The 26,177-nt window shown below is 39.0% G+C and overlaps 1 protein-coding gene across 3 annotated transcripts in view; it reads left to right on the top strand.

Moving 5' to 3' along the window:
* Nucleotides 1-25,658, top strand: part of CLPX (caseinolytic mitochondrial matrix peptidase chaperone subunit X) — a 39,952-nt gene extending 14,294 nt beyond the window's left edge. The window contains exons 4-14 of one of the 3 annotated variants that reach the window (XM_008016250.3): nucleotides 5,655-5,809; nucleotides 7,970-8,129; nucleotides 10,075-10,116; nucleotides 14,275-14,451; nucleotides 15,125-15,289; nucleotides 16,097-16,185; nucleotides 17,198-17,362; nucleotides 21,060-21,359; nucleotides 22,490-22,582; nucleotides 23,601-23,707; nucleotides 25,197-25,658. In XM_008016250.3, the coding sequence (XP_008014441.1) occupies nucleotides 5,655-5,809; nucleotides 7,970-8,129; nucleotides 10,075-10,116; nucleotides 14,275-14,451; nucleotides 15,125-15,289; nucleotides 16,097-16,185; nucleotides 17,198-17,362; nucleotides 21,060-21,359; nucleotides 22,490-22,582; nucleotides 23,601-23,707; nucleotides 25,197-25,287 (1,544 nt within the window). In that variant the 3' untranslated portion in view covers nucleotides 25,288-25,658. The remainder of the gene's footprint in view (nucleotides 1-5,654; nucleotides 5,810-7,969; nucleotides 8,130-10,074; nucleotides 10,117-14,274; nucleotides 14,452-15,124; nucleotides 15,290-16,096; nucleotides 16,186-17,197; nucleotides 17,363-21,059; nucleotides 21,360-22,489; nucleotides 22,583-23,600; nucleotides 23,708-25,196) is intronic. The other 2 variants (XM_008016252.3, XM_073012234.1) reach the window with 2 other exon arrangements.
* Nucleotides 25,659-26,177: the final 519 nt, after the last annotated feature.

The following is a 26,177-nucleotide window of genomic DNA, read 5'->3' as shown; positions in this document are numbered from 1 at the left end:
GTCAAATTTAAGCAACCTTTCAACAATAAGCAAATAGGAATGTGATTTGTTGGTGTTTAATCCTTTTCCTTTTGACCTAATTTCCTTAGAGAAATATTTTGAACTTGTGCTCAGGCCAGATTTCCCTGTCACACTGCCTGAACTAGATCAGAGGCTTCTCTGCCCTTTAATCCTTGCCCTGTTTACCATCAGTAACAATTGTAAACTAGTTCCTCATCATTATAAAGGCAGTGACTATCTTTCTAATTGATAAGTGGTGATTATTTACTTAGGCTTGTGTTAGTCACGGATGCTTCAAATAGCTTGATCTTTTTCTTTAGGTAAGCATTTACACGGGATCAGTAAATAGGAAACATGGATGAAACCTCTCCTTAAAATTTGCTATTAGAATTTATCCAAAAAAATTTTTTTTTGAGACCGAGTTTCGCTGTTGCCCAGACTGAAGTGCAGTGGTGTGATCCCAGCTCACTACAACCTCTGCCTCCCAAGTTCAAGCAATTCTCGTGCCTCAACCTCCCCAGTTGCTAGGATTACAGGCACGAGCCAACATGCCTGGCTAATTTGTGTATTTTTAGTAACAACAGGGTTTCACTATGTTGGCCAGGCTGGTCTTGAACTCCTTACCTCAAGTGATCCACCTGCCTCAGCCTCCCAAAGTGCTAGGATTATAGATGTGAGCCACCTCCGACCCAGAATGTGTTTTTAATTAGTCTTGTGTTTAAGAACAGAAACATGGTGAGGCGTGGTGGCTCACGCCTGTAATCCCAGCACTTTGGGAGGCTAAGACGGGCAGATCACGAGGTCAGAAGATCAAGACCATCCTGGCCAACATGGTGAAACCCCGTCTCTACTAAAAGTACAAAAATTAGCTGGGTGTAGTGGCGTGCACCCAGCTACTGAGGCCGAGGCAGGAGAATTGCTTGGACCCAGGAGGCAGAATTTGCAGTGAGCCCAGATCGCACCACTGCATTCCAGCCTGGGCAACAGAGTGAGACTCCGTCTCAAAAAAAAAAAAAAACAGAAACACAAGAATTGATTGAATTGATAATGAAGTGGTTTTGTTTGTTTTTGAGACAGAGTCTCTGTTGCCTAGGCTAGAGAGTAGTGACCTGGTCTCAGCTCACTGCAACCTCTGTGTCCCAGGTAACCCTCAAGTGATTCTCCTGCCTCAGCCTCCTGGGTGGCTGGGATTACAGGCACCTGCCACCACACCTGGCTGATTTTTGCATTTTTAATAGAGACGGGGTTTTGCCATGTTGGCCAGTGTGGTCTCGAACTCCTGACGTCAGGTGATCCACCTGCCTCGGCCTCCCACTATGCTGGGATTACAGGCCTGAGCCACCACACCCGGCCTAAAGTTGTTTTTTTAATGTGGAATTGTCTGCTTCTTTCATTTAGTTTGTAAGGACATAGGTGTGCTTGCTAGTGCAGTTTTTCCTATAATCTGTGGATAGATATAAATTTATATTTAAAATTTTCCCAAAGGAAAAAAAATTCCATGAGATTTTTCTCTGCAGTTCTCTCTTTCTAGTTGGATTACACAAAAATGTATTACTTAGACATACTAGCTTTGTATTTGCCACCTGTATCTGTAAGAGATTCTCTACCAAATTGCTTTCTGAGGTCCCTGGTTACCATTAGTAGGGTTAGGCTGAGTTAAGCATGTATATCCAAACCCAGCTACCTGGGAGGTGGGAGGATCCCTTGAGAACAGAAGTTTGAGGCCATCCAGGACAACACAGCAAGATGCCAGCTCTTAAAAATAAAAAGAGGCCGGGTGCGGTGGCTCAAGCCTGTAATCCCAGCACTTTGGGAGGCTGAGACGGGCGGAGATCACGAGGTCAGGAGATCGAGACCATCCTGGCTAACATGGTGAAACCCTGTCTCTACTAAAAAATACAAAAAAACTAGCCGGGCAAGGTGGCAGGCGCCTGTAGTCCCAGCTACTCGGGAGGCTGAGGCAGGAGAATGGCGTAAACCCGGGAGGCGGAGCTTGCAGTGAGCTGAGATCCGGCCACTGCACTCCAGCCTGGGAGACAGAGCGAGACTCCGTCTCAAAAAAAAAAAAAAAAAAAAAAGTGGCTGGGTGCGGTGGCTCACACCTATAATCCCAGCACTTCAGGAGGCTGAGGCAGGCAGATCACCTGAGGTCAGGAGTTCGAGACCAGCCTGACCAATATGGTCAAACCCCACCTCTACTAAAAAATACAAAATTAGCTGGGCGTGGTGGCACATACCTGTAGTCCCAGCTATTTGGGAGGCTGAGGCAAGAGAATTGCTTGAACCTGGGAGGCGAAGGTTGCAGTGAGCCGAGATTGTGCCATTGCGCTCCAGCCTGGGCAACAAGAGCAAAACTCTGTCTCCAAAAAAAAAAAAAGTGTATATCCATATGTCTACATCCTGTAACCATATGTTGTTTATTTTTATTTATTTTGTTTATAATAAGAGGGCACGATGGGCACTATCTTGGCTCACTGCAACCTCTGCCTCCCAGGTTCAAGCAGTTCTCCTGCTTCAGCCTGCTGAGTAGCGGGGTTTATAGGCACTTACCATGCCCAGTTAGTTTTTGTATTTTTAGTAGAGACAGGGTTTCACCATGTTGGCCAGGCTGGTCTTGAACTCCTGAGCTTAAGTGATCCACCCGTCTTGGCCCCTCAAAGTGCTGAGATTACAGGCGTGAGCCACTAGGCCCCACCAACATCCTATAACCATGTTTTGAAAAGAAAGAGTAGGCTGGCCTCAGTGGGTCACGCCTATAATCCCAAGCACTTTGGGAGGCCAAGGTGGGAGGGTTACTTGAGTCCAGGGGTTTGAGACCCGCCTGGGCAACATCATGAGACCCTGTCTCTACAGAAGATTTTAAAAAGTAGACAGGCATCAGCTGGGCGCAGTGGCTCATGCCTGTAATCCCAGCACTTTGGGAGGCCAAGGAGGGCGGATCGACATCAGGAGATCGAGAGGCGCCTATAGTCCCAGCTACTTGGGAGGCTGAGGCAGGAGAATGGCATGAACCTGGGAGGTGGAGCTTGCAGTGAGCCACTGTCGCGCCACTGCACTCCAGCCTAGGCAACAGAGAGAGACTCCGTCTCAAAAAAAAAAAAAGGCAGGCGTGGTGGCACGTGCCTGTAGTCCTGGATACTCAAGGAGGCTGAGGTGGGAGGATTGCTTGAGCTTAGGAGGTCAAGACTGCAGTGAGCAGTGATCACGCCACTGCACTTCAACCTGGGCAACAGAGCAAAACCCTGTCTCAAAAAAAAAAAAAAAAAAAAAAAAAACCAGAAAAGAAAAATAAATCACCTTTAACACAGGATATTCTGTAGCTGATCCATTGGAATTGAGAAATCCTTATAAATGTATTCGTCTACTGTGTATCCACAAAATTTTTTTTTTATGCTTTAAGTTCCATGGTATATGTGCACAACGTGCAGGTTTGTTACATATGTATACATGTGCCATGTTAGTGTGCTACACCTGTTAACTTGTCATTTACATTAGGTATATCTCCTAATGCTATCCCTCCCCTCTCTCGCAATTCCATCACAGTCCCCAGTGTGTGATGTTCCCCTTCCTGTGTCCAAGTGTTCTCATTGCTCAGTTCCCACCTATGAGTGAAAACATGTGGTGTTTGGTTTTCTGTCCTTGCGATAGCTTGCTCAGAATGACGGTTTCTAGCTTCATCCGTGTCCCTACAAAGGACATGAACTCATCACTGTGGATCCACAGACTTCTTTTTTTTTTTTTTTTTTTGAGACAGAGTCTCACTCTATCGCCCAGACTGTAGTGCAGTGGTGTGATCTCAGCTCACTGCAAACTCCGCCTCCTGGGTTCACACCATTCTCCTGCCTCAGCCTCCTGAGTAGCTGGGACTACAGGCGCCCGCCACCACACCCAGCTAATTTTTTGTATTTTTAGTAGAGACGAGATTTCACTGTGTTAGCCAGGATGGTCTCGATCTCCTGACCTCGTGATCCGCCAGCCTTGGCCTCCCAAAGTTCTGGGATTATAGGCGTGAGCCACTGCACCCAGCCAAAAATTTTTTAAAGAAAAAAGAGAAACTCTGTTTATCCTCACTTTAAACTGCCTTTGTATTGCTTTCAAAGGCTGCTTGATTATCTTTAAATCAAATCAGTATGACTGAGAAAGCAGTATTTTGTTAGTTTCTTTTTTTTTTTTTTTGAGACGGAGTCTGGCTCTGTCGCCTGGGCTGGAGTGCAGTGACCGGATCTCAGCTCACTGCAAGCTCCGCCTCCCGGGTTTACGCCATTCTCCTGCCTCAGCCTCCTGAGTAGCTGGGACTACAGGCGCCCGCCACCTCTCCCGGCTAGTTTTTTGTATTTTTTAGTAGAGACGGGGTTTCACCGTGTTAGCCAGGATGGTCTCGATCTCCTGACGTCGTGATCCGCCCGTCTCGGCCTCCCAAAGTGCTGGGATTACAGGCTTGAGCCACCGCGCCCGGCCTATTTTGTTAGTTTCTTAGTGATTTTTTTGATCAGAGAAATAGGAACTAGTGGAGTAAAGATAAAATAAAGATATGAAATAATTTTTTATATATATGTGTATATATATATATTTTGAGATGGAGTGTTGCTCTGTCTCCCAGGCTGGAGTGCAGTGGCACAATCTCGGCTCACTGCAACCTCCATCTTCTGGGTTCAAGCGATTCTCCTGGCTCATCCTCCTGAGTAGCTGGGATTACAGGTGTCTGCCACCACGCCCAGCTAATTTTTGTATTTTTAGTAGAGACGGGGTTTCGCCATGTTGGCCAGGCTGGTCTCGAACTCCTGACCTCGTCATCCTCCTGCCTCAGTCTCCCAAAGTGCTGGGATTACAGGCATGAGCCAGCATGCCCGAAAAACACTAATGAGTTTAAGGGAATGTAAAGAATATACATTTTTTACATTTTTAGGAGTTAAAATAGATTTCTCTTTCAATTTGTGTGTATGTTTGAAACTTTTTATAATGTTGGAAAAATATATGAATCTTGTATTTTACTTTTAGTTTGTTCATTCAAGTATTTCAATAAAATAGATGATTACTCCATATTCTCAAAGAGGTTTTAAAATCTTTTTTAGTGGGCCAGGCGTGGTGGCTCACGCCTGTAATCCCAACACTTTGGGAGGCCGAGACAGGCAGATAACAAGGTCAAGATACCGAGACTGTCCTGCCCAATATGGTGAAATCCTGTCTCTTCTAAAAATACAAAAATTAGCTGGGCGTGATGGTGTACCCCTGTAATCTCAGCTACTCAGGAGGCTGAGGCAGGAGAATCGCTTGAACTCAGGAGGCAGAGGTTGCAGTGAGCCGAGATCGCACCACTGCACTCCAGCCTGGCGACAGAGCGAGACTCCATCTCCAAAAGAAAAAAAACTTTTTTAATGAATGGAAGGTTGGAAAAATTTCACCCAATCTTTTAATGAAGTGTATCACAAAATGAAAGAACCTAATAGAAATGAACAAAAGGTAGTTGACTGAACTCATCTATCTTTGTAGTATACTTCATATATAAATGAGGCTTTTTGTGTGGCAAGTAGATGGAATAGTGAGTCTACTTTTTGTCAGGTGCATAGCTTTCATTTACAGTGGAGTCTTTAAGGTTAAACACTATTGGAATTATTTTTTTATTTCCTTCTACTTACCTCTGTTTTCTTTTACAGCATCCACCCGTTTTGTCAAGTGTGAAAAATGTCATCATTTTTTTGTTGTGCTATCTGAAGCAGACTCAAAGAAAAGCATAATTAAAGAACCTGAATCAGCAGCAGAAGCTGTAAAATTGGCATTCCAACAGAAACCACCACCTCCCCCTAAGAAGGTATAAGTCTTAAGCTCAGTCTTACAAGTATTTTATCTTGAAAACATTCCATTGCTTCCCTTTCCCAAGTTTATATTGAATCCTAATACTAGTATCTGAACAAGTATTACAGGTTCATAATATGGACCATATGTGGCTAAATTGTTATTGCCTTTTGGAATTTAAATATGGGGTCTGTTGGTTTTTCCCATGTTATGATTACTGTATTTAGTAGCAGTGAAATGTAGCTAGATAATTATTAAAATGTTAACTTGTTAATACCAAGTTAATCTGAAATAATATGTTTACCATAGAGCAAGCAACTTTTGATTTATTTTTGTTCGTTTGGACCCTTAAATAACACCAGCCTAGGCTGGTCCACTTGACTAGCCTTAAAAAAAAAAAAAAAAAAACCCTATAATTATCTCCCTTAAATTGGTCTATGTTATGGTAAAACAGCCTTCAGTCTAATAATATAAGCAAGTAGTTTTTTCATAGCCAGTGTGCCAGGGCTGCTCTGTATAGCACTGTGGCTTTGGTAGTGTGGACTCTTTTTAGCAGCCTCAGGCCGAGTATGATTTGGTCCTGTGAAATGTAACAGAATGTACCACCAGCTCCATTGGGTACTTGGTGTGTGCTTTTTGAGAACTGGGAACCCTTGTACCCTGGCTGTGTGCCTTCTGTTCTGGCTGTGTCTCAGATGTTTGCACACTTAGATTATTTCTCATTGCCTCAGTGTATCTTTCTTCTACTGTGTTTAGATAGCAGTGCATTTGTCTCTACTTCCAAATGTGCTGTGACAGGTTTAATGTCATTGGTATAATTTGTAAGGAATAAAGATGTTTAAAACTATAAAAAAAAAGTATATGGTCAACTAAATAATTTGTCATTAAAAAAATGGAAAATATATTGGGCTTTATATTCTATACGAATTTTGTAGACTTCAGACATCTGAGTTAAAATTCCAGGCAGTTTAACTATTTTCAGGAGTTATACTGCTGAAAATAGTATAAATAATATATAAATATTGAATTATTTATTTTTTAATCAGGGTTTCACTCTGTTGCCCAGGCTGGAGTGCAGTGGCACACTCATGGTTCTCTGCAGCCTTAACCTCCCTGGGCTCAAGTGATCCTCCCACTTCAGCCTCCACAGTAGCTGGGTGCAGGTGTGTGCCACCATGCCCAGCTAATTTCTGTAGAGACAGGGTTTCGCCTTGTCCAGGCTGGTCTGCACCTCCTGGGCTCAAGTGATCCACCCACCTCAGCCTCCCAACGTACAGGGATTCCAGGCGTGAGCCACCATGCCCGGCAGGAGTTGTTGAATATTAATTCACCAACCATTTCATTTCTATTCACTTTTTAGTGAATAAAAAATTTACCCCAGGTTCCAAGCTGTTGGCAATAACCAACTGTAGAACAGAGCTTTAGCTACTATTAAGAGTAAAGTTTTTAGGGTTGAGCCTGGTGGCTCATGCCTGTAATCCCAGCACTTTGGGAAGCCAAGGTAGGAGGATCGCTTGAACCCCAGGAGTTCAAGACCAACCTGGGCAACACAGTGAGACCCTGTCTCAAAAAAAAGAAAAAAATGTAGTTTTAGAAAATTTTAAAAAATAATAAGAATACAGTTTTTAGGGTCTCATTTAGATAAATGAGTAGCTTTAAAGTTAATATCTGAGAAAAAACTAAATGTATTAAAACACATGGATACTGATAGTATAATGGCTTTTGATTATATAATGCCTGTTTCTGAAAAGGGTAGTTTTATAATATGTTATCTTTGTGAAGAATATTATTCATTTGATTGAGAGGTATAGATTTATTTTAATGATTTACATTAATGTTGATACTTTTAGACCCATGGTGGCATGTGTATGTATTCTAAGTTACTTTAAATTTAATTGTTTATTAAAAAATAAAGATTGATAGCATTGTTTATAAAATAGAAATTAGCATAACACAGTGATACTTTGTTAAGCTAGAGAACAAATGAATTGTGTTTTTGTTCATTTAGTGTTTAGGGCCTCTGAATCATTGCTATATAATGTATTGTCATTTTGTTTTTAATGAGAGTCTTTGTCAGATTTAAAACTGTAAGCAAGTATGCTTAGTATATAACTTTTTAATGTGTGTGCTCTTACAATAGCTCATATTAAATTATTCATACCTAATCATTTTTCAGATTTATAACTACCTCGACAAGTATGTTGTTGGCCAGTCATTTGCTAAGAAGGTGCTTTCAGTTGCTGTGTACAATCATTATAAGAGAATATATAATAATATCCCAGCTAATCTGAGACAGCAAGCAGAGGTTGAGAAGCAGACATCATTAACACCAAGAGGTAGCGTTTTTTGATAATTGACCTAAATAGAGATTGCTGTGCTTAAAAGTAATCTTTATTTGTAACTCCTCACTTTCTTCTTAAAATGTTTTTTATATAGTGGAGCATTTTTCAAAGTGCAAGTTACTCCCCATTAGTGGGTCGTGAAATCATTTTGGTAGGTTGCCAACAGCATTTTTAAAAAATTTGATTGATGTGAATAGAAAATATCAGAATACATTAACTTACAGTTAAGGTAAATATTATTTCTTAGGCCTGGCATGGTGACTTATGCTGGTAATCCCACACGTTTGGAGGCTGAGGGGGATCACTTGAGGTCAGGAGTTCGAGACCTGCCTGGCCAGCATGGTGAAACCCCGTCTCTACTAAAAATATAAAAATTAGCTGGGTGGGGTGGCATATGCCTGTAGTCCCAGCTACTTGAGAGGCTGAGGCAGGAGAATTGCTTGAACCTGGGAGGCAGAGGTTGCGGTGAGCCGAGATCACGCCACTGCACTCCAGCCTGGGCAACAAGACTCCATCTCAAAAAAATAAAGGAAAAAAAAAACAACTTACGTTTTCAGTTATATGTGCATAGGTTCTGAGTCACAAAGAAAATTATATTACTTATTGAGGGTCTTAGTAAAAACTGTTTGAAAGCCACTGGGGTAGAGATTGAGACATCATTTTCACCACAACTAGTTCCCGACGAATGGATCTTAGCAATGCTCTGTACAACTCAGTTCTCTTGGGTTCAGGATACAGAATTTCATTTGCCTGTGTCAGAGATATGTGGAGATGATAACTGTTAATATATCCAGCACTCATTTTTCTTTGGGCCCTAGCTACAGAGTGTATAAGGTTAAGGGCAAATTTGTGAGTGATTCAAAGTACAATTTCTATTAAGGGTAGATTCTAATATACCAGTACTGTATAATCTCAATTTACTATGGACAATAATGAGATATACTATGGACAGTTGACTGAGAATATATTGTATAATCTCAATTTACTATGGACAATAATGTATATTAATAGAATGATTTTATTTAAAACAATTATGAATAGAGTAAATATAAATATTTAATTTTTTGTTTTGTTGGCCAGACAGCCCTGATTTCTGATTTAGGCCTACATTCCATCATTTTAGATTCTTTTAATTATCACTGTACAGTGTGAAGGAGTTCTGCTAAGTACTTAAATTTATAAATCTACATTATCTTTGATAGCCTTTAGTAGGAACTAAATGTATAATTTATTTAAATGAAGACACTTGTTCACTTGTTGAATTTACATCACGTAACTGCAAAATAGTTATGTGATGGTATCAGTTATTTTTAGAAAGTATAAGTCATAACTAATGGAAGACTTAGAGCCTTTTTTCTTTTTTTTTCGAGACAAAGTCTCGCTCTGTCACCCAGGCTAGATTGCAACTCACTGCAGCCTCAACTTCCCAGGCTCCAGTGACCCTCTCACCTCAACCTCCCAAGCAATCCACCTGCCTCAGCCTCCCAAAGTGCTAGGATTAATAGGCTTGAACTCCTGCGCCTGGCCTGAAATCTTCATTTTTATAAGGTCCAAATAGCATTGATAGTTATGTGGCAAAACTTTTTTGTTTTCTTCAGTCAGTAAATAAATATTTAAGTTATTCTAAGTGCTGGAGGAGCAAATGGTTATAATATTTATAGCATGAGGGGCTTAAACTCTTATTAAAGACTTATACCCTTACAGTAGATATCAATTATATATTTGACAAATATGAATATTAGCAACTGGACAGCCATCTTTATGCATGGTTTTGTCTTAATATAGAAAAGATATAGCATATAGATTCTTACTATGAAAAGCTGAAAAATGTTAGTGAACACATCCTTTAAATATATTTGAAAGAGGACAGGAGGTGGGATACTCATTGTTTGTTCCCCCAAGGTAAACAAATATGTAATATTTTCATCCTCTTTCTTAGAGTTAGAAATAAGAAGACGGGAGGATGAGTACAGATTTACAAGTAAGTGACTTCAGGTCCTCCTCTGTAATCATTCTTCCTTTTGACATTTATTTCAGTGAAGTGTTTTAGCAGTAACAGTGATAGACATGTATGTATTTGCTTGTGTATTACCAAGAAAGATACATATTATCTAAATGTGTTTATTATACATGGTATAAACAACTTTGGAATAGTTTTTCATAGCTAATTTTAATTTCTATATGTTTGGTTATTTTTTATTTTTTCTATCAAACTACAATTAGAGTTGGCCTGCTTCTTGTGGGTCACAGGAATTTGGGGGAGGCAGATTATTTTCTAGCTACTCTTTGCCAGAAACCACACTGTTTCTTTTTTGGTATTTATGAAACTTACAGTCTTACAAATTATGAGTAGGCCTTAATTCACTGTTTCTAGCCCTGGATTGCCCCTAAAAGCATCAGATGGTCCGATGGAGGGTGTGGAAGGACTTGATAGACCAAGGAGACTAGCCCTTCTGATGTCTTCCACCTATTCCTTTGGAGGTGGATGTAGTTAGTTGCTGCATTGAGGGTAGAGGTTCCAGGGGTGTCATAGAAAGATTCACATGGCCTTTTGTTTTAGTAATTGAAATAGAGAAAATTAGCTAAGTTTGATACTTTTACATTTGCCTTTGAACCAAGTAGTATTATATATCCACTATTTGAAGTGTACTGTATATAGGATGAGCCATGAGAATATAACTTGTGTACCAACTTGGGCATGACATTTATCACATGTAATAACATTACATTATCCCCAGTTAATTTTAAATTTGTGGAAATACTGATTATACCATGCATGGTAAAATTAAGAAATACAGTAAGTGCAGTAGAATTAGATTATATATAAGAATGTAAGATCTAAATAATAACCTTTAGGTATATATGTAATTTATATTTCGTAATGAAAAAATATATTCTGATATGCAGTCAATACCATACTCATAAATTGTGTTGATGTCTAGTGAAACTATACTAAATTAGTAAAGAAAGTCTGTAGTCCATATTTTGAAAGACATGTCATGTAATATATGTAGTGATTTAATGTTATTTAAATGTTAACAAGTAACAGTATTTAAGAACTTATGTAAAAGATTGACTGACTTAGAAACAAATAGTTCAAAAGCTTAAATTTATTGTCATGTGCAGTTTTGTTGTGTTTTATGTGGGATTTTAAGTTCTAAAGTTAGGTTGTTAACTAACACCAGCTGGGGCTGTTAGACCTTAACACTGATCTAGGGTTTTAAACCAAAATCATGTACAATAAGATTAATTCTTGTAAGTCCCTTTGGAAGTAAAATTTTAGAGACCAACATACAGCTTTTAGGAGGACTGACACAATTGGCTTTTTTCCTCCATCTTTGGAATATAATGTTGTTTAAGTTGAGCACCAGATGAAATACTTCGTTTGCGTTTAAGGGCTATGTTGTGTGAATAATTAAACACTAGGGAAATGGTAATAATAATAGCAGATTCTTCTGTAACACTTATAAAACTATCTGCCAGGTATTGTTCTTAAGTGTTTTGCATATATTCATTTAATCTCCCCTAAACCCATGAGACAGAAACTATTATTTTTATCTCCATTTTTGAAATAAGAAAACTGAAACACATAAATTTTAAGTAATTTATCCATGGCCACACAGCTGGTGAGCTCTGTGCAGCTAACTACTACACTAGCCTGCTTGCTCGTGGTCCTCATTTTAGAGAGCTATGCTTACAAAGTGAGAGATGCACAAACAGGGACTAACTGAAAGAATCAGAGAGTTATCTCAAGTTTACTGTAAGGCATATACTCATAAAATGGGATGATAGACATCATCTGTATCATTTAAATTATTTTTTTAACTTAAATCATTAAGTAAATTAAATACATAGATTACGTAGTTCCGGCCGGGCGCGGTGGCTCACGCCTGTAATCCCAGCACTTTGGGAGGCCGAGGCGGGCGGATCACAAGGTCAGGAGATCGAGACCATGGTGAAACCCCGTCTCTACTAAAAAATAGAAAAAAATTAGCCGGGCGCAGTGGCGGGCGCCTGTAGTCCCAGCTACTCGGGAGGCTGAGGTAGGAGAATGGCGTGAACCCGGGAGGCGGAGCTTGCAGTGAGCCGAGATTGCGCCACTGCACTCCAGCCTGGGCGACAGAGCGAGACTCCGTCTCAAAAAAAAAAAAAAAGATTACGTGGTTCCACTGTAATTAATATGCCTCTTGCAATTTTGTTCAGTTATTCGTCTAAATCGTGTGTGTGTGTGTGTATGTGTGTGAGAGAGAGAGAGAGAGAGGGAGGTAGAGAGAGAATGAGTGAATGACAAGCTCCTGCTGGCCTCGCTTATCCGAAGCTACATCTAAATCATTTTTCCCGTTTGGGCAGAGCTAAACTTAACCCAAGCTCCTTCCTATGTTATCATAATCGCTAACCAGATTTTGCTGAAATTTTTAAAAGTACTTTGCTAGTGACAATTTAACTAACCCCATACAGCAGACTGGGTTTTCTTGGCTGATGTGGATTATAATGAGGCACAACATTGTGAATTATTCCCTAATTATTAACCCTCAAAGGTAGCACAGTTTAATCCAGATGTTTATGGAATGCTTATTGTTTTTGATGACTAGAATAATGCTTTACCTTAAGTGTGAAGATAGTTTGAAAGTGACAGCCAGATGGAATAGGACCATGATAATAGATGTGTCTGCTGAACTATTACTCTTGTCAGTTTAATTAAAATAATAATGCATTGGAAAGTCTTGATTTTCTTAATCAGTTTCTTAGAAAATAAAATTTAGGCCAGGTGCGGTGACTCATGCCTGTAATCTCAGCACTTGGAGAGGCCGAGGCAGGTGGATCACCTGAAGTCAGCAGTTCGAGATCAGCCTGGGCAACATGGCAAAACCCCATCTCTACTAATAATACAAAAATTAGCCAGGTGTGGTGGCGTGTGCCTGTAATCTCAACTACTCAGGAGGCTGAGGCAGGAGAGTCACTTGAACCCAGGAGGAGGAAGGTTGCAGTGAGCTGAGATTGCACCACTGCACTCCAGCCTGGACAACAGAGAGAGACTCTGTCTCAAAAAATAATAATAATAATAATGTAAAAATAAATTCAGAAAATATAAACAAGTATGTTATGATGACAGGTACTCAACTGCTAAGAACCAAGAACAATCTGAATATTTACAAATCTGGATAATCTTTCCTTTAGCCAAGAGAAAGTGAGAATAAAGATTTATTTATTTTGTTTTGTTTTGTTTTTATTTTATTTTTTTGAGATAGCATCTTACTCTGTTGCCCAGGCTGGAGTGCAGTGGTGTGATCTTGGCTTACTGCAACCCCTGCCTCCCGAGTTCAAGCTATTCTCCTGCCTCGACTTCCCAAGTAGCTGGGACTATAGGTGTGTACCAGTACATCTGGTTAATTTTTGTATTTTTAGTAGGGATGGGGTTTCACTGTGTTGGCCAGGCTGTTCTTGAACTCTTGACCTCAGGTGATCCACCAGCCTTGCCTCCCAAAGTGCTGGGATTACAGGCTGAGCCACCATGCCCACCCTAAAGATTTATTTTTGTAGGAACCTGGCTGATCAACTGATACTTCACTAGCAGTGTCAGTCCCTTGTAGTCATTAGCAATGTCAGTCACATCTAGTTAAGAGTTATGTCTCTAATAAAGGAAACTAGAAAGATCCAGTACAGGTCCAATAAAATTAGAGATAGGGCCAGAGATAGTGAGGTCTACCATATTTGGTTTCTCTAGTAGATTTTATTGATTAAGAAACAGGAACATAAAATTTATATGACTCGCCCTTGATCATATGGCTTCTATTTAGAGACAAACGAAGGTCCAGAGCTAAAGCTTTCTAACTCCTGGCTCTGCTCTTCCATTGCATTGCCTTCCCTTGGGTAAAGGAGTATTCTTACATATTTATGTAAATAAAGACAGGGAAAAAAGTCAATTTCCTTTGCTTGAGGTTCTTTATATAATCATTGTGTGCTATATGTTTGTCATTAGATAATTTGAGGTTTTTCTCCTTTGTAGGTAAGACACAGAATGTCAAAATACTTAAATTTTTCTATGTAGATGTTCAATTTTAGATAAAAGTTTTTATGGGACATTTTCTTCAAGTAAAATCAAATGAATCTCAAGTAATTCCTTTGGCATTTTTTTCAGAATTGCTTCAGATTGCTGGAATTAGCCCACATGGTAATGCTTTAGGAGCATCAATGCAGCAACAGGTAAATCAACAAATACCTCAGGAAAAACGAGGAGGTGAAGTATTGGATTCTTCTCATGATGACATAAAACTTGAAAAAAGTAATATTTTGCTCCTTGGACCAACTGGGTCAGGTAAATAACTTGCTGAGAAAATTTACTACTCTTTTTAAAAATCAGAATATAAATGATTCTATAACCTATATCTTGTGATTGAAGTATTATGACTCTTGAGAGGAAAATCTAAGGCCAGTTGCCTAGATACACCATCAGTATTCCTGCATAGAATACAAACTGAATTTGAGGCATTGGTGTTGCCCTTCAGACCAGTCCCTAACATCTTAACAGGAATAATAAAATAAAAAACAGCTATATCTAAAAAATAATAGACCAGATGTGGTGGCTCACACCTGTAATCCCAGCGTTTTGGGAGACAAAGGTAGGAGGATCACTTGAGACCAGGAGTTTGAGACCAGCCTAGGCAACATAGCAAGACTCTATCTCTATAAAAAAATAAAGTATTAACTGGGTGTTGTAGCACGTGCCTGTACTCCCAGGACTTGGGAGGCTGAGGCAGGAGGATCATCTAAGCCCAGGAGATTGAGGCGGGGGTGAGCCATGATCACAGGCTGCACTCCAGCCTGGGTGAGAGAGCAAGACCCTGTCTCTAAAAAAAATAATAGCAGAAGAAAATGTAGCAATTGACAACTTTCTATTATATACTACTAAAATTTATTTTGCATTTTTATTGAAAAATTGTATGCCAATATATGTTTAGTAAACTTTTAGTTAATGTTTCTATTTGTAGGTAAAACTCTGCTGGCACAAACCCTAGCCAAATGCCTTGATGTCCCTTTTGCTATCTGTGACTGTACAACTTTGACTCAGGCTGGATATGTAGGCGAGGACATTGAATCTGTGATTGCCAAACTACTCCAAGATGCCAATTATAATGTGGAAAAAGCACAACAAGGTATGTTTTCAGCATGGTCTGTCCCCAGATTTAGTATATTGGGGAATCAGTCTAATATTAGGAGACAATACAATTCTTGTTTTGAGTCAAGGACTAAAATTCTGTAATTATATAAAAGTACCTTTGTTACGTAATTTCTAGCATACTGATTAAGGGCCACATAGTTTGCTTTGCCTTATTGTCACTAAGCTGGCTGGTAGGGTTAAAAACAAGCCAAATTACTATCCCATTAGATCCTTAATACTATCATTGCTTTTCTTAACTCCCCTCAAGACTTCTAATACTTAGATTAAGATAGGACAGGGCAGGGGCAAGGGAGGATGGTACCAGATGACTCTACAAACAGTTTAGCCTGTTGACCTACAGGATGTCATGGATGCTGTGTTGCTCCTTCATCTATCATCTGTTCTTGTTTACATGAAGAGCATGACAGCTTCCTGTTCAAATTTCTTTAAGACAAGAATATAGGTGGGAAAGAGTAAGCTTAAGTTTTACTAATACTAGCACTGCAGATACCTCCCGCTTCCATACTATAAAGAATTCGTATACATTAGTGGGGCAAATCACTGTTGTCAAGGAGATTTTGTTACCATACATAAATGTTATTCTGTAGAGCAGATTACAAAGCAGTTGTACAAAATGATGGATGGGAGAAATAAAAGTGCATTTTTATAATGTCAAGCTATTGCATATGTTAAGTATGAAGCTCAAGTAACTTTGCTCTCTAGCTACCTAAGTCTTTTAAAGCTGAGGCTATCTTGTGTATATCTTTTCCTTATTATAAATAGAATCCTCCTTAAATTATAGGAATTGTCTTTCTGGATGAAGTAGATAAGATTGGCAGTGTGCCAGGCATTCATCAGTTACGGGATGTAGGTGGAGAAGGCGTTCAGCAAGTAAGCAGTTGAATATTTTGTTCAAGCCCACTAAAAGGAAGGGAATACATCAACCTCCCAAATATTGTACGTTTGGTTTCACATTCAATTAGATTCTGTTTTGTTTATTTCTTCCACCCCCAAACTCCACATATCATTTTGAAGTAGTTTAGATCCTAAAAGAAAGTTGTTGACAATTTGAAATAGCAGATTACCTTGTTAGGAAATTTAAAATATTTTGAAGAACAGAAAAAATGAAATATAATCTTGGTTTTTTTTTTAATTCCTCAAAGGCCCAGTTAAACATTTCTAGAAGACTCTTGAAGAAAGTTATGATTCTAACTAGACATGAATGAACTATGTACATGCTTCTTATTCCTTCCACTTAGTTAAAAGATAGGTATAAAATAATGTTTAATTCCTTGCAGAGCCATAATTGAAGTCACAATGATCTGTTGGCCAACTTGACCTTTTAATGGTAACTAATTATGACATAAACTATTAAAGAGTGAGGAAAATTGTTTCACTTTTTGACAGAGACATAGAAAGGTATAATCACACTTATGTGCTGGAAATTTTTTTTTATAAAAGCATCTCCAAATATAGGTAGTCTCAAAGTTTAATACTATAAGTAGAATAGAATTATAATTTATGTGAAAGACATCTTCAACTGTTTTCTAATTTTGAATGTTCCCACCATGTTTGAACACCATTTTATACAGGAACACCATTTTATACAGTCATAATTCTGTGTTTATGTCAGAATTACATCTTTACTATCAAAAACAACCTGTTAGGTTGACTGTTTTCCTGAATTGCATCAAGTTCTGTAACCATTTCAAATAAATGTATTAATTATTAATGTGATAAATGCATTAGATTTTCTTGTTAGTTATAGAAATGTGGGAGGTTCATTAGTTATGTTCATTGACCATAATCACATATTGTTTTCTCCATTGAATCCCATTGTCTAAAGTATAATAAATAATGCACTTGATATGGTGATGCTATAAATCATTTGTTTTTTATTTAGGGCTTATTAAAACTACTAGAAGGCACAATAGTCAATGTTCCAGAAAAGAATTCCCGAAAGCTCCGTGGAGAAACAGTACAAGTTGATACAACAAACATCCTGTTTGTTGCATCTGGTGCTTTCAATGGTTTAGACAGAATCATCAGCAGGAGGAAAAATGAAAAGGTAAGTTTTTCTGAGGGGTTACTAGAAGGATAGAGAGCATTTAAAGGATGTACACTCAGTTTCCATTCTCATATCTGCGGGCTACCAGTCATAGTTTTAATTATAAGAGTTGAGTTTTCTTAGAGCATATCAGAAATATACAGGGAAGGGTGCAGTGACTCACACCTGTAATCCCAGTTCTTTGGGAGGCCAAGGTGGGCAGATTGCCTGAGCTTAGGAGTTCAAGACCGGCCCAACCAACATGAAACCCTGTTTCTACTAAAGATACAAAAAATTAGCCTGTAGTGGGCACCTGTAATCCCAGCTACTCAGGAGGCTGAGGCAGGAGAATCACTTGAACCTGGGAGGTGGAGGTTGCAGTGAGCCGAGATCACGCCACTGCACTCCAGCCTGGGTGATAGAGGGAGACTCCATCTCAAAAAAAAAAAACAGAAGTAAACAGTAAGTCCTCACTTAACGTCATCCCATAGGTTCTTGGAAACTGCAACTTTAAGCGAAATGACATGTAACAGACTAATTTTTCCTCATCAATTTAATAAGGAAATTATGTTGAACAAAATGACATTATTGGAGGACATGTTGTATGTTTCGTTTAAAGTTGCAGTTTCCAAGAACCTATCAACGATGTTAAGTGAGGACTTAGTGTATTTCTAGTTTTTTAAAACTTCAGAGTAGGCTGGGCGCAGTGGCTCACGCCTATCATCCTAGCACTTTGGGAGGCCGAGGTGGGTGGATCATGAGGTCAGGAGATTGAGACCATCCTGGCTAATATGGTGAAACCCCCACTAAAAATACAAATATTAGCTGGGCATGGTGGCAGGCACCTGTAATCCCAGTTACTCGGGAGGCTGAGGCAGGGGAGTCACTTGAACCCAGGAGGCGGAGGTTGCAGTGAGCCGCGATTGTGCCACTGAGTCACTGCACTCCAGCCTGGGTGACAGAGCAAGACACTGTTTCAAAAATTAAAAAATAAATAAATAAATAACTTCAGAGTAGTAAATGGAAAGATTTCTAACTAAATATCATCTATATATGGACTTTGCTTTTTTTTTTTTTTTTTTGGAGACGGAATCTCACTTGTCACCAGGTTGGAGAGCAGTGGTGCGATCTCGGCTCCCTGCAACCTCCATCTCCTGGGTTCAAGCGATTCTTGTGTCTCTGTTCGTGAGTAGCTGGGATTACAGGCACACGCCACCGCACCCAGCCAATTTTTGTATTTTTAGTAGAGACGAGGTTTCACCATGTTGGCAAGGATGGTGTTGGTCTCCTGACCTCATGATCCACCCACCTCAGCCTCCCAAAATTCTAGGATTACAGGCATGAGCCACCACACCCAGCCTGTAAGGGCATTTTAAAAGTGTAACTTAATGAGTTCAACTTAATATTTTATCTGGGGAGTTCATTATTGAAGGTAGTTACTGTATCAGTACAATTTCTATTCATTCCCCCTGCCCAGTTCACTGGTGCCTAGTAAAGTTTATCTCCATTGCCCTTGCTTATAGAGTTTACCATAGATCACTGCTGACGTTCACCAATGGAGGGGAGCATTTTGGCAGATACAGGAAGGATTATGATCCCACCTAGTGTTGTAGGTGTTTCTTCTTATAACCCCTGCTTTTAATTGGGACTAGGACTTGTTTCTTCATATCCTTATAGTACATGCCCAGTACTTATTTTTTGATTGAGTACAACAAAATGTAATGTCAGCATAGTGGCAGGATGCCCAGAAAACACCTGTATTTTCCATGGTTTTGTAGTTTGCATAATAGCACAAGTGATCACTTTTATATTACATAACATTCTATTTGAAATCTTCATGTTATAGATCAGCTGTGTGCTATATTGCTTGATGTAAGTCTTCTTGGCCTTGAATGTACTAGTTTAAGTAATAGGTTAGTAGTAGTAAAAAATAATAATCATAATGCTGCTAATGGTGCGGTTGTCAATGGTAGTTCCTTTGCCTAGCCTAGGTGAGGAAACACTTAAAAATACTAACCATGCCACGTAATTACTGTTATTCCTCAGTACCAGGCCTTTTTCAGCATGGATATGGTTAGATTTTTATTTTTCTGCTAATTTATGCAAAATTTCAATAGCAGCCAAAACATAATATGAAAATTTGTTTTTTTGTGTCATTGAAATACTGCATAAATTAGCCTAACAAATTAGAAAGAAGAAATTACTTCTTTGGGGGTGTGTGTGTGAGAGAGATAACCTTGTATTTGAAACTCTGTAACTAAAAGCAAAGACCATGTTCTGATATTTATTTATAATTAATATTTCATACTTCCAAAAAGGATTTGAAGCTAGAAACATGTAGGACAGAAGGTTTGAAAGTAATGTCAGAAAAAGAATCAGAAGTACACAGAAGGAAGGTTTAAGTTGTAATTCTGATTTGTTGAGAATTAGGTCACTCCATTTAGCTGTGAACTTTATTAATGAAAATTAGGGGAGCAGTCATAGGCTCTAATTCTTATTACTTTGACTGAAGCAAGCTCTATATGCCTTCCATATGCTCTAGTTCTTATTACCTGGCCCCACCTCCTAATAATACACAGGATTTCAACATACAAATTTGGGGACACTTAAATATTCAGCCCATTGCAGACAGAGTTTTTGAGACAGAGTCTTGCTCTGTTGCCCAGGCTGGAGTGCAGTGGCATGATCTCAGCTCATTGCAACCTCCACGACTCTGAGGTTCAAGCAATCTTTCTACCTCGGCCTCCCGAGCAGCCGGGATTATAGGTGAACACTACCATGCCCAGCTACTTTTTGTATTTTTAGTAGAGACACAGTTTCACTGTGTTGGCCAGGCTGGTCTCAAGCTCCTGACCTCAACTGATTAGCCTGCCTCAGCCTCCCAAAGTGCTGAGATTACAGGCATGAGCCACCGTGTCCAGCCTGCAAACAGATTTTTAGCTTAGGCTATGTTTGCCCATATCATATACTTCTCTTGTTCTTTTGACAAAAGCTATATGACATGACAAAATTAAGCTTTCTGAGAATTGCCTGGAGTACAGTTCATTTATGTTGACTGAAACAAGATCCATATGCCTTTATATACCCAACCTTGTTCAGCAAAGTTAGCGTTCATTTTATTTTTTATGTTTTTGAGGACTCTAGCTTTGCAAAAGTTAGCATTCTTGTTTGATGTCATTCTTACATTTTTTTGTAAAATCTAAATTATTCTAACTATATATGCAGACCAAATCATGATTTTAGAAGAATCATGATTTAGCAGTGACTTAAGACACTTACAGATAATTTTCTCATTAGGCTGCTTGTACCTCCATATTTATAGTTTTTATACCTTTTGGAAAAACCATACTCATCTAGAAGTCTTGAATAAACCCTGCAACCTTATTATCTGAGTTCTAAGGGACTCCCTTTGTAGTTGTTATATGCTTTTATTAGAATTCATTCTTTGAGGGTTGGTTATTACATAGCGGTTAGGTTCTCAATTCTGAAGGCAGACAGGGCAGACCTGAGTTCAAATTCTGGCTTTGCCACTTACAGCAATAAGATTTCGGTCAAGATATTTAACCTCTCAGCCTGTTTTTTTCCTTTGTAAAATATAAATGATAATAAAACCTTCTTCATAGAGTTGTTACAAAGATCATATGAAATATGTATGAAAAGTACTTAATATACTATCATTTGATTCTACTATTTATAATATGCATCATTTCTTTGGCAGTATCTTGGATTTGGAACACCATCTAATCTGGGAAAAGGCAGAAGGGCTGCAGCTGCTGCAGACCTTGCTAATCGAAGTGGGGAATCAAATACTCACCAAGACATTGAAGAAAAAGATCGGTTATTGCGTCATGTGGAAGCCAGAGATCTGATTGAGTTTGGCATGATTCCTGAGTTTGTGGGACGGTTGCCTGTGGTGGTTCCATTGCATAGCCTAGATGAGAAAACACTTGTACAAATACTAACTGAGCCACGAAATGCTGTTATTCCTCAGTACCAGGCCTTATTCAGCATGGATAAGGTTAGATTTTTATTTTTTTGTACTTATTTTTTTTCTTGCTATTGAAATTCTACATAAATTAACCTAACAACAAAAACAAATTCTGCTCATCTAGAATACCAGCCTATTCCTTACTAAATATGGATCTAGGAATCAAGGAAGGCATATTGTATTATGTTAGAATTTAGGAGTTGTTTTTATTTCTTCTGAATTAAAACCATCATTATAGCCTAAAACCCAAGAAAAATAATGCCATTAGCCTACCTCAACACCTCCAAGCCAGACATACAGGATTGTCCTTTCAGTCTTGATATTCTAAATGCTTTTGTTGTGACATACACTGTGTGTATTTTTATATTCTTTTGCCAAAATAGAGTTTTATTAATCCCACATATACGTCTCTGTAGCAAACACCTAGCCCACATACCCAATTAGGTAACAAATGGTTTGGGTTTTGTGAACTTTGTGTCTCTAAATATCAGTCTCCTCTTCTCTATTGCCACTGCCTCAAGTCAAGCCCCTTTGTTATTATTCACCTTGACTCATGCATTTAATTCCTAATTGGTCTGCCTGTCTCATGTCTGTCTGTGACTACCACCACCAAAATATCATTATCTTCCTCTTTACTTCTAGAATGGATCATTGAGCACAGTGCCCAACAAATAGATATTAAGTTCTTATTTATTGAATAATTAAAGACAAGGCTAATGTTTTTACTCCCTTGCTTAAAATCCACCAGTGGTTCACTAGTCTTATTTAGATGCCTCCCCCTTTGCTGCTCCCTTAGCTCCATGTGCATACACTGGACTATAAATACTAGTTTGCTAATCTGTCATCTGTCATCACACAACAGACTATAAGTTGCTTGGCAAAGATGATGTTTATTCATCATTAAATCCCTAGTATGTAACACACAGAGGTTTGGTAAATGTTGAAAAAAATCCTAGGGAGTCTGTGTTAATCTAGAAAACATCTTCAGAACAAACTTGCAATTCATAGTACTGATACTGTCATGGGTTAATTGATAGAAGCAAGTGCTTCTTGAAGGCAGGGTTCCAAAACACCATGAATTGTGCCCTCTCTTAATGGTACATTTTCTGGAGGTAGAAATTAACAATAAAAGTTATAATTTATTTTTAATGTATTTGTAGTGTGAACTGAACGTTACTGAGGATGCTTTGAAAGCTATAGCCAGATTGGCACTAGAACGAAAAACAGGTGCACGAGGCCTTCGGTCCATAATGGTGAGTTGGCATTATTTTCTAAAAACAATTATTTCTTGGTCTGAGTTTTGAGTATATTAAGCTTCCTTGTTTTTCTTTTGGAAAACAGATACATTTTCTTTTGGAAAATCTGTCTATCTATATACATAGAGAGAGAGACAGACACAGACAGACAGACAGTCTCAAAGGAGTGCAGTGGTACGATCTTGGCTCGCTGCAATCTCTACCTCCCAGGCTGAGGCTCAAGCGGTCTTCCCACCTTAGCCTCCCAAGTAGCTGGGACTATAGGCAAGAACCACCACACCTGGCTAATTTTTGTATTTTTAGTGGAGATGGGGTTTCACCATGTTGGCCATTCTGGTCTCGAACTCCTGATCTCAGGTGATCTGCCTGCCTCAGCCTCCCAAAGTGCTGGGATTACAGGCATGAGCCACCACGCCTGGCCTGAAAGTTGTTTTTTTTTTTTTTAAATCACAGTAGATTATATTTTGCTTTTTCTCAAAAAGGAACTTCAAGGTGTTTGCAACAAAGGACATGGACATAATATGATTAATGAAACAGAAAATCGCGATTGGGCCTGGTAACTCACATCTATAAATCCCAACACTTTGGGAGGCTGAGGCAGGAGGATTGCTTGAGCCCAGGAGTTTGAGACCAGCCTGGCAACATAGACCTTCATCTCTCAAAAAAAAAAAAATTTTTTTTTTAAAAACAAAGAGGCCGGGCATGGTGGCTTATGCCCATAATCCTAGCACTTTGGGAGGCTGAGGCGGGCAGATTGCCTGAGCTCAGGAGTTCAAAACCAGCCTGGGCAACATGGCCCATCTCTACTAAAAATACAAAAAAGCCAGATGTGGTGGCTTATGCCTGTAATCCCAGCTATAATCCCAAATATATATAAACATATATATATATGTTTATATATATTTGTTTTGTTTCTTTTTCCTTGAGTGAATGGATTCCAATTTGTGATATATAGAATAAAAGCACTTGTGTGTAATCAGTTTTCAATGTGATTCATTACTTTTTATTTCTTTAGGAAAAGCTGTTACTAGAACCAATGTTTGAAGTCCCTAATTCTGATATTGTATGTGTGGAGGTTGACAAAGAAGTAGTAGAAGGAAAAAAGGAACCAGGATACATCCGGTAAAGTGCATTTTCAAGCCAGAACAGATATAAAATTTAAGATCAGCTCCTCATTGCTATGTTTATTGGTTTGTCATTTTAAAATTACATAAAAATTGTTATATTGTGTATTTGTAAGGGAAGCAGTAATCTCAGGTTTTCTGTAGAAAAATCTAATTTGGGTATTATAAAATAATAGTATTTTGTGAGTCTTTGAAAGTTGATCTTCAGGCCAGGTGTGGTGGCTCACGCCTGTAATCCCAGCAGTTCGGGAGGTGGAGGCGGGAGGATCATGAAGTCAAGAAATAGAGACCATCCTGGCCAACATGGTGAAACTCTGTCTCTACTGAAAATACAAAAATTAGCTGGGTGTGGTGGTGCGTGTCTGTAGTCCCAGCTACTTGGGAGGCTGAGGCAGGAGAATCACTTGAACCTGGGAGGCAGAGGTTGCAATGAGCCAAAATCACACCACTGCACTCCAGCCTGGGCGACAGAGTGAGACTTGGTCTCAGAAAATATATAAAAAAAGGCAATGGGCTGGATTTGGCTAGCAAGCTACAGTTTCCTAACCCCTGATTTATTCAATAAATGTTTACTATACAATGTTTGACATTAATGTTACCTAGACAAAAACTAGGTTTCTGTTTAACTCAGTCATAAGGTATGTTATGTTTTATGTTTGCTTATGTTCCAAGATAACTTTAGAGGCAGTTGATTTGTTTTGAACAACTTTAGTTATCCAGAGAGATATAATCTCTTATTTTTATTGTTTAATGATGTTGACATGTGGCTTTTAAAGGAATTGTGGTGATCTGAATTATCATTTTTACTAGTTTGAGACAAGATGGATTTGGTCAGAAGTAGCTTCTTTACCATATACATATGCTAAATTCAAGCATTTGAGTTGAAATAACAGATGATGCTTTCTTGGAGAAAAGGATTTTTTAAGTCTTCACAATTGAAGCCATGTTGTCTTTTTTTTTTTTTCAGTAATAAATTTGTCAGGGAAAATGTTGGGAAGTTTATTTACTTGGTTGTATAGTCTGTTTCCCATATTACTAAGCAATCTTTTTTTTTTTTTTTTTTTTTTTTTGAGACTTGCTTTGTCACCCAGGCTGGAGTGCAGTGGTGTGATTTCGGCTCACTGCAACCTCCACCTCCTGGGTTCAAGTGATTCCCCTGCCTCAGCCTCCTGAGTAGCTGGGACTACAGGCATGCGCCACCACACCCGGCTAATTTTTGTATTTTTAGTAGAGATGGGGTTTCACCATGTTGGCTAGGCAGGTCTTGAACTCCTGATCTCAAGTTATCTGGCCTCCCGAAGTGCTGGGATTACAGGTGTGAGCCACTGTGTCTGGTCTAAGCAATCTTAATATTAAAAGTGCTCCTAATATTTTCTATTATTGTGGCTTTCTTAGCTAGGGGAGGTTACTTTGCTGTTTTGATTTTAAAGATCAAGTTTACCTCCATTTTTTATTTTAAAAAAAACAAACATGGCTTTTCATTGTAGGGCTCCAACAAAAGAATCCTCTGAAGAGGAGTATGATTCTGGAGTTGAAGAAGAAGGATGGCCCCGCCAAGCAGATGCTGCAAACAGCTAAACTGTCATATTGCTGTCCTGTATATACAGCTTTTCCTTCTTTTGTTTAGGATCATAATTGTCTCTACAGTCTGATATTAAAGGCATTGGATCTATCTTGGATATCATACATGGTCAGAGAAGCCTTTAGGATAAGAATCAGATCATGTATATTATTGTAACATCACATTGATTTTACAGAGGACGTTATGTGGACTTTAATGACACAGTGTTTAGAGAGAAAATGTACATTATTTTGGTTCAGTTTTTAAAAAAAACTATGCTTTAACAAAATTCTTAGGAATTCTTTTAAGCAATGCAGGTATTGCAATAACTGTAGATGTTACAATAATGTTACTCTACAAATGGGAAAATAAATTCTTTAAAATTGAATATTGAGATACAATTCTTTAGTGCTACTTTTTTACCCACATGTGTTTCTGAAAATATTGGAATTATATTCATCTTGAAAATTGGACCAGGTAGGCCGGGCACAGTGGCTCACGCCTGTAATCCCAGCACTTTGGGAGGCCAAGGCACGTGGATCACGAGGTCAGGAGTTCAAGACCAGCTGGCCAAGATGGTGAAACCCCATCTCTACTAAAAATACAAAAAATTAGCCGGACACGGTGGCAGGCACCTGTAATCCCAGCTACTCGGGAGGCTGAGGCAGGGGAATCGCTTGAACTCGGAGGGCAGAGGTTACAGTGAGCTGAGATCGTGCCACTTCTCTCCAGCCTGGGCGACAGAGTGAGGCTCCGTCTCAGGGAAAAAAAAAAAATTGGACCAGGTAGTTAAAAATTTCATTGAAAAATACCCTGAAGAACTATATTTTGATAATTGGTTTAGCTGTATTCCTAGTCTTATCTGCTAACGCATGACAGCATGACACTAACTCCCCAATTGGTTCTG

The sequence above is a fragment of the Chlorocebus sabaeus genome, chromosome 26 (assembly GCF_047675955.1).
Source record: "Chlorocebus sabaeus isolate Y175 chromosome 26, mChlSab1.0.hap1, whole genome shotgun sequence".
NCBI classification, from domain to species: domain Eukaryota; kingdom Metazoa; phylum Chordata; class Mammalia; order Primates; family Cercopithecidae; genus Chlorocebus; species Chlorocebus sabaeus.
Note: the sequence above shows the minus strand (reverse complement) of the source record. Positions and strands in the feature narration are given on the sequence as shown.